The following is an 8104-nucleotide window of genomic DNA, read 5'->3' on the forward strand; positions in this document are numbered from 1 at the left end:
TTTGACGAGTGTCAGCAAGAATGAAAGCAAAAGTGTAGAAGATTGTGGTAAGAACATCCATGTTGTTGGTTTAGAACAGAAGGGATTCCAGACCTCGAGGGACCGAGTCCTACATCTTTTCCAACCAAAGTGCCTCTAAAGCTCCCTGTTACCCAAACACACCTGATCCAGGTGATCAACAGCAGATGAGGCGGGGTTTGTGGAGGCCTGGAGTTGAAGGAGACAGAGAGACTGAGGTTCTCTTTGGGACCAGGATGGATTAGGAATTAATCCATCAGAGGAACAGACCATGGAGGATGTTCTGGAGATACACTGTTACCAAAAGCATTGACTCGTCTTTCTTGACTCGCTTATGAACCGAAGTGTCATCACGACTAAAAGCCTTGCTACCCGTGGTGACAAGGCGGGCGACCAGGTGGAGGGACGAGGAAGATCTAAGGGAACGGGCAGGAGTAGCTACCTGAAGGAGGTCCGAAAGGTGAGGTGGGGCGAGGTTGTGAAGAGCTATGGAGGTCAGGAGGAGGATTTTGTGGATGATCCGGTGTGTCACCGGCAGCTAGTGGAGCTGCTGAAGAACCGGTGAGATGTGATGGAAGGAGGGAGTCTGAGAAATAAGGCGAGCTGTGGAGTTTTGGACCAGTTGTAGTTTATGGAGGCAAACCAAAAAGAAGAGAATTACAATGATCTAAACTGGAGGTGACGAGGCTGCTGACAAGGACAGCTAGTCCACAGCCTCGTTTTAGCTCTGGAGCTCAGTCATGTTGGAAGAGGAAGGACCGCTCCAAACTGTTCCCACAAGAGGATAGAATTGTCCAAAATGTTCTGGTGTCCTGAAGCATTCAAAGTTCCTTTCACTGGACCTAACTCCTGGAAAAACAAGCCCACACCATCATTCCTCCTCCACCAATGCAGTCTGAGATGTCCCGTTCCCCTGGAACCTCCAAACCCAGACTGGTCCATCAGATTTCCAGATGGAAAAGTCTGAGTTATCCCTCCAGAGAAGATGTCTCCACCAATATTCTCTGATTACTAGCTAGCCTGGCAGAACGCCTGTCCAAAGAGGAATGTTTTAAGGCTAGTTTTGAAGGTAGAAACTGTGCTGGCCTCTCTGACATGAGCTGGGAGCTTATTCCATAGAACAGGGGCTTGATGGCTGAAGGTTCTACCTCCAACTGTACTTTAGAAATTCTAGGAACTACAAGCAGTCCAGCATTTTGTGAACGAAGTGTTCTGATTGGCTGGTAATGAGCGATGAGATCTTTCTGATCCTCGCTATATTGCGTAGGTGAAAAAATGCAGTTTTACAAGCTTTAGATAAATCCTGGTCAAATAAAACCTCCAAGTTTCTGACTGTAGAATTGGAGCCAATATTTACATATTCAATATTTCTTTCAATTTTGTTCTGATAGAGCTGACAGTGAAATATTTAGGAAATTTCACGACTGCATTTTTTGGCACAGGTGGCATCCTGTGACAGCTCCACTCAGGAATTCTCTGAGCTCCTGAGAGCAGAACATTCTTTCACAAATGTTTGTTAAGACAGTCTTCATGCCTGAGAGCTGCATTTTATACACCTTGACTGGGTTCCAGTCCAGGACTTCCGGCAAACGATTTCATTCTCAAATAAAGTTCTTTTTGCGGCTGTCAGGCGGAGGGACTTCTGGCTGTTAATTTTCAAGCGCCATGTTTTTTCTCTGTGGCCGATTCTCTTGGAAAAAAAAGCCAGAGTAATACAGCCAGACCCGGTCTTTGTGCCCTTCAACCACTAACCGTGACACAATCCACTCCAGCTTCACATTTCTACATGGTGCTGCTACTTTACCAAATTTTCAGTCTCTTCAATTTAAGTTTGTTTTGTTGCTCCACATCGCCCTCTATTGGATAAGAGCAGCAACAACATCCATCATCAAAGTAAATTGTACTAAAAAAGTAACTTGTAAAATTAGTTTTACGGTAATGTTCATTAAAAAAAATGTATTTAATTGCTTGAAAAGGCTTCCAAAATTTGATAGAAAGGCTGGACAAGGAGCAATAACATGGAAAAAATATAATTGAACATGGATAATTTTGATTTTATATTTTAAAACAGAACATTTTGAAAACATTTTTCTAAACTGTGACTTTTTTTCTGATTTTATTGCCAACTGCACCAAGGATAAAAACAAAAACTTAGAAAAATGCTGCATTCATGTACAGTTGAAATGATTGGAAAAATGACTTCATGACTCGGAAACATGAACTGAAGTAAAAAATAAATAGATAAATAATAAATCAAACCATAACTATGATCATCGGCATAGTTTATTCTAGTTTGGTGATCCAGATTAAATGGTTTAACGGGCCGAGATTCTGGATCCAAATCTGGTTTTTCTTACAAACGACGTTTAAAAATGTTGCCTTTAAGTGGATTCTCTCTATATATGTCGTATTAAATGTGAATATACCGACATATCAAACGTTTTATTATTTATTTAAAGTTTTGGTGCACAATTGAGGGAAAAACGTCGAAAATTTTTGTTTAGATAAAGATGATAAAGAAGAACTTTTATCACTCAGATATCACATTGTTTTCGTTTACAGTAGACTAGTCTTTCAAAAAGTAGAACAAAACGTGTCACTTTGATGTATTCTAATATTGCTAGTTATGAAAACCTGTATTGTCAGTTTTAATTTAGGAGGAATTTTGAGTTTTTCTTGATTCCAGCTGATTTTTCTGGACGTGATTATGAGGAAAACTGAAGGGATGAAGGCAAATTTATTTGTATAGCAGTTCAAAGTGCTTTACATAAAACTTGAAAAGAAACAATCAGATCTAAGGTTTTCTAGAAGTCTGTTCCAGATCTGCGGAGCATAGAAGCTGAATGCAGATGACCGGAGAGGTCTGGCTGGTACATACTGGGTCAGGAGGTCAGTCATGTATTTTGGTGCTAAACCATTCAAAGCTTTATAAACCAGTAACAGAACTTTAAAGTCTATCCTCTGACAGACAGGTAACCAGTGTAAAGACCTCAGAACTGGACTGATGTGGTCTACTTTCTTGGTCCTTGTGAGAACCCGAGCAGCAGAGTTCTGAATAAGCTGCAGTTTCCTGATGGATTTTTTTGGTAGTCCTGTAAAAACACTGTTACAGTAATCAAGTCGACTAAAGATGAAAGCATGCACTAGTTTCTCCAGGTCCTGCTTAGACATCAGATCTTTAATCCTTGAGATATTTTTGAGATGATAATAGGCTGATTTAGTGACTGCCTTAATGTGTTTATCAAAATTTAGGTCTGTGTCTATCACTACACCCAAGTTTCTGGCCTGGTTGGTAGTTTTTAGTTGAATAGATTAAAGCTCTGTAGTGACGTCTAACCTTTTTTCTTTAGCCCCAAAGACAATAACCTCAGTTTTGTTTTTGTTTAACTGAAGTAAGTCGTGACACTGAAGTCTTGTTTGGTTTCCGTGAAAGAGTTAATGGTGGAATCTAAACTTTGCTGTAATGTTTCTAACTTAAACATTTTAGATTCCAGTGGAACCAGTTTCTTTGAAAGCACTCCTTCCTGCCCCACTATAAAACCGGGCAAGGATCCGATTGCTCTGTTTTAAACCTTAAAAATTGACAAATGATGACCTCTCTTCTCCACAGGCCTGTAGTAATCGTGATCTGAATCCCTCTCCTGTGAATCCTCTGGAGGGCCTCCGTCTTTCTCTCCCAAAGTAGGTCTCCGTGTGCAGTTATTCTCCTCTTTCTTCTGTCTTTTGTGCTCCTGTCTGTCCCAGGCTGGGAGCCCACCACCCAGCGGACTCTGAATAAGCAGTCCCTTGGCAGCGGCAGTGCTGTAACAACAGAAGACGGCTGGCACCGGTGTTGGCCCAGATTTTTTTTGCTGGGTAAGTGGGTTGCAGACCTCTGTGACCCGCTGCACTCCCCTCTCCGTTCTGTGAGCACATGAGGCTGCAGAGCTGTGGAGTGGACGGGCCGGGCTGCTGGGATGACGAGTTCTGACTAAAACCCTCATTTCAGCCTTGAACTGGTCCGAAGGTGGTCCGCTGGAGGATGTCCACGCAGGGGTCCGTGCTGGCGCTGGGGAAGTGCCTGGCCTGTCTGGAGTTCATGCGTAAGTTCTCTGGATTGTCTTGGTTTCATTATTGTTTCTTTTGTTTTTTGCACGCTGTTTAAGTTCTTGAGTCTGGACCGGGACAGAACAAACGCTGTTTCTTTGCCCCGATCAGCGCCTCAGGCAGGAGGGTCGGGGATCCAGTGGTGTTTTCTTTGCTGCAGGAATGTGCAGATCGGCAGATGGATTACAGAAGGCTGCTGGGGAGTTTTGATACATTTGTAAAGCTTTTGTTTTTCTCCTCTTCCTGCTTTGGACTGAAGATTCTTCTCCAGTAGTTTGGAAACTTCTCTTCCTGTCCTCCTAAAGAAGCCTCACAGCATTCAGCTCACATGTTTCTGACATTCTTCACGGCTGATTCAATCAGGAACAGAAGTTTTCTTTTTTTTTCCTGTCCTGCAGAAAAAGTTCATGACTTTTTTACATTAATCAGGTTGTGCAGATTCTGACTGATTTTTAAACTTCCAAATTCAGATTTTGGGGCTCATCTGTTTTGATTGTGGCCCCAAAGGCTTTTTATGATACTGGTGAGAATCAGAACTTGTTCTGTATGTTGAAGCAGACAACCTGGACCCAAAGCTTGATGGAAAAAGCAGGTTTGGATCGGGTCAGACAGAAATTTCTGTGACTTTATTGTGATATTTCTCATTTCCATTTCATTACAACTCAAATATCTCATAGGTGGACTCACTTCACTTTGTTCCTCAAAGTTGCAAAATGTTTTGGCGCTGTTGTTGGAGTGGGCGGAGCTTACTCCAGTCCACCTGCTTTTTCTTATTTTCAATGTGATCTGTCTACTGGATTTATGTCTACGTTCTCTGTAAAAATGCAGAAGAGCCTGGAAAACAAAGATGATTTATTGTCGAGAAGAGTGCTCACTCCCTCTTTGACAAACACAGTTGAGAACAAGGCCCTCTGCACAGTCGGTGTAGTCTGAAGAGAGTGGAACATCTTCATTTGAATACAATCTTTGTTCTGGTGATTGAAAATGCTTTTAAGCTTCAAATTGTAGATTTACTCCCAGACAAAAGCTTTTTTTTTTGCTTAAGTATAGGAAGGCTAAAAGCACAACATTGTATACAAAATGTAGAGCTGCTCGGTGTGCTGTGCTGCCAGTTAGTTATCGTGGGGTTTAGGTGGAAAACAATTTAACAAATTAATTTTTTTCTTTATTTTCTGAAATGTTGTCATTCTTTATCAGACAAATCAATGTAATCTTTGATGTTGTTGGGATTCTGTAGTGTTAATAATCTAGTTAGTAACCAGGTTTTACTGTGTACATTTAGATAAACTTGGGTGTCATCAGCATAACTATGACATTTTATGTTTTATTGAGCCGTAAACGGGAACAGAAGTAGTCTAAAGCCAGAGCTCTGTGGAACGCCACATCTAAGCTTTGTGTTTGTAAAAGATAGATCAGGAACAAACTGAAATGATTCAAACAAATGTTTATCAGCATCCTTTGTTTAAAGAAAATTGAAGAAATAGAATCAGAAATCTTTTCAATCAGGTAATCTGGGCTTGCACGAAACATACTCTGTGCTGCTGTTATTGATAATATCACCAAGACTTTTTTATGGCTGTATTTACATTCTGTCTGTCATACAGTGCTAATAGAAATGACTTTTATCTTTCCCATTATTGCTGCCACAAACAGTTATTTTAATAGTCGACTAATCAGTAATTATTTTTTTCCGATTAGACGATAATCGGGTCATGTGGAACCTGGAAGTAAAGCACACATCTTAGCCATCAATAGCTTTAAACTGAATAAAAACTACTGTGATAATAGTGTGAGTCCTGTAAGCTGAATATGGCAGCTGAAGATGCTAATGCTGATAGCTGAAGATGCTAAAATTGATAGCTGAAATTGTTGAAGCTGATATCCAGCTAAAATATTAGTTAAATGGGAAATTAGCCTAAAAAACAAAGGAAAATGCCTAAGTTAGCCAAAACAGCTAGCATGCAGCTGAAATATTAGCTAAACTCCAAAATTACCTGAAAAACTGAAAAAATCCTAAATTAGCCAGAATAGCTAACATGTAGCTATTATATAAGATACACTCAAAATTAGCCAAAAAAAAAAACTGAAAAAAAAATCCTAAATTGGCCAAAATAGCTAGCATGTAGCTGAAATGTTAGCTAAACTCCAGATTAGCCTAAAAACAAAAAAAGCTTAAATTAGCCAAAATAGCTAGCATAATGCCAGAATAACTTTTAACTTTACTACAGTTTGACTTCATATAAAATAAAGTAACGACTAATCGACTATCAAATTAATCGTCAACTATTTTAATAATCGATTAGTCGTTGATTCGTCGTCGATTAGTCGACTAATCGTGGCAGCTCTATTTCCGATATTCAATTTCTATTCAAACCTAAGTTATCACTAAAACTTCCAGTTATAAAATACCCTAAGAAGTTAATCTACATCTCTACACTTTGCATTAATGATTAACCCTTCCATCCCTCAGTTGAGTCCAAACTTAAGCTCATTAAAAGGTTCTTATCAGGACCAGAAAGTCTAAGTGGTCTTAAAGTGATCGGCATTGGTGCAAAGATGTCAGAAAACGTAGACGTTTACATCTCCAGGGTGGTGTTTAGTGTTGAAATGTTGGTAGTACTACGATGAACTGTTTCTAAATGTTTTGCCTTTGTAGATTCTGGGGAGCATCAAATGCTGTTTGGGGCAGCAGCTCTGCTATTACATAAAGGTTTGAAGGACTGTAATGGAGTCCAGAATTAAAATGGATTCAACACGGCAGTTTCATAACACTTGATCTGAAGTAACTCAGAATGATTACAGAAAATCCCCTCCTGCCTTCAGACATGATCGGACTTCCTTTGAGGGAATACGGTGAGCTGAAATAATACGATCACCACCAAATCGCTGCCTTGAATGTGGGCCACCATTCTCTGCTGTTTAAGTCCAGAACAGCAGCAGCAGGGAAACAAAGTGACTATTGATTAGCTGGCAGCTGTAGGCGGGAGTCTCTCTGCTCAAGATCAGAAAAACTGATTAATTGGATTTACATTTAGGAGCAGTCGAGAGAAAGAATGTCCGAACAGTTTAGAGATAAAAAAAAAGAGTTTACTGTGGGGGTGCTGTTGGTTAGAGGAGCTCAACCGTGTCCTACAGAAACAGGACAGTGTTGATAGAAGTGTTGATTCTTGACAGTATAAACCAGGGGCCCGTTCCAAGAAGCAGGTTCAACAAATTTAGAGTTCGAACCTGAACTTAGAGTCACTGGACTCTAAATTCTCAAACTCTGGGTTTTCGGTTCCAGAACAGCTGAAAATGTTTGATTCAATCAACTTGAAGTTGTCAGAACCAGAATCAGGTGTGAGCGTCGCGACCATAAAAAGCCCTGATCAATGGAGCAAAGACAGCACGATTCACATGGCAACGGGGACAAACATCTGAGTTACGTACTTCCGGCGGCGGAAATTGATAAGTTCCTTCAAGCATATGCGACTATAGGAGAACATTTTCATCAAGAAAAGCAACACAGCTGCAGCGGTAGAACAGAGAGAAAATATCTGCAGTTATTTGAATCATTTCTAATAATGAATAAATAATGTCAGGAAGGTTATTTTGTCTCTTGTTGAGTAAGGAGTGGTTTTTGATCTGTTACTAATTTAATCAGTAATCTCCGTAATCGCATGAATGACCAGTTTTGGTAACCCCAGCCACCCACACGGATATCACTGCACGCTAAAAAGAAACTGTAGCTGCCTGGCATATGTTGAAAAAGTATTTATTTAATTTGAATTCTCATGACTTAAAAAATATTCGCAGAATTCTTTTTTTAAGCGTAAAAACAAATTCCGTAGCCGGGAATCCGCAGTGGGGAGCAGCGTTGCTGACAACTGAGCTAATGATTGTTGCAAGTGCTGGACGATTTGAAATGCTTTCCCAGTGTTTGACATTCCATAATTTCTATTGTTAAGGGTTTAAAATAAGGACAAGAAAACTGTATTTTTAATAGCGAGTCCCTGGAAAA

The 8104-nt window shown here is 40.2% G+C and overlaps 1 protein-coding gene across 3 annotated transcripts in view; it reads left to right on the forward strand.

The window, feature by feature from the left end:
- The first annotated feature begins 3505 nt into the window (after positions 1–3505).
- Positions 3506–8104, forward strand: part of paqr6 (progestin and adipoQ receptor family member VI) — a 35122-nt gene continuing 30523 nt past the window's right edge. The window contains exons 1-2 of one of the 3 annotated variants that reach the window (XM_024258253.2): positions 3506–3873; positions 4007–4100. In XM_024258253.2, coding sequence (XP_024114021.1) covers positions 4040–4100 — 61 coding nt within the window. In that variant the 5' untranslated portion in view covers positions 3506–3873; positions 4007–4039. Of the gene's footprint in view, positions 4101–8104 lie in introns of all 3 variants that reach the window. The other 2 variants (XR_002917362.2, XM_024258255.2) reach the window with 2 other exon arrangements.

The sequence above is a fragment of the Oryzias melastigma genome, linkage group LG16 (genome assembly GCF_002922805.2).
Source record: "Oryzias melastigma strain HK-1 linkage group LG16, ASM292280v2, whole genome shotgun sequence".
In the NCBI taxonomy this organism is placed as follows: domain Eukaryota; kingdom Metazoa; phylum Chordata; class Actinopteri; order Beloniformes; family Adrianichthyidae; genus Oryzias; species Oryzias melastigma.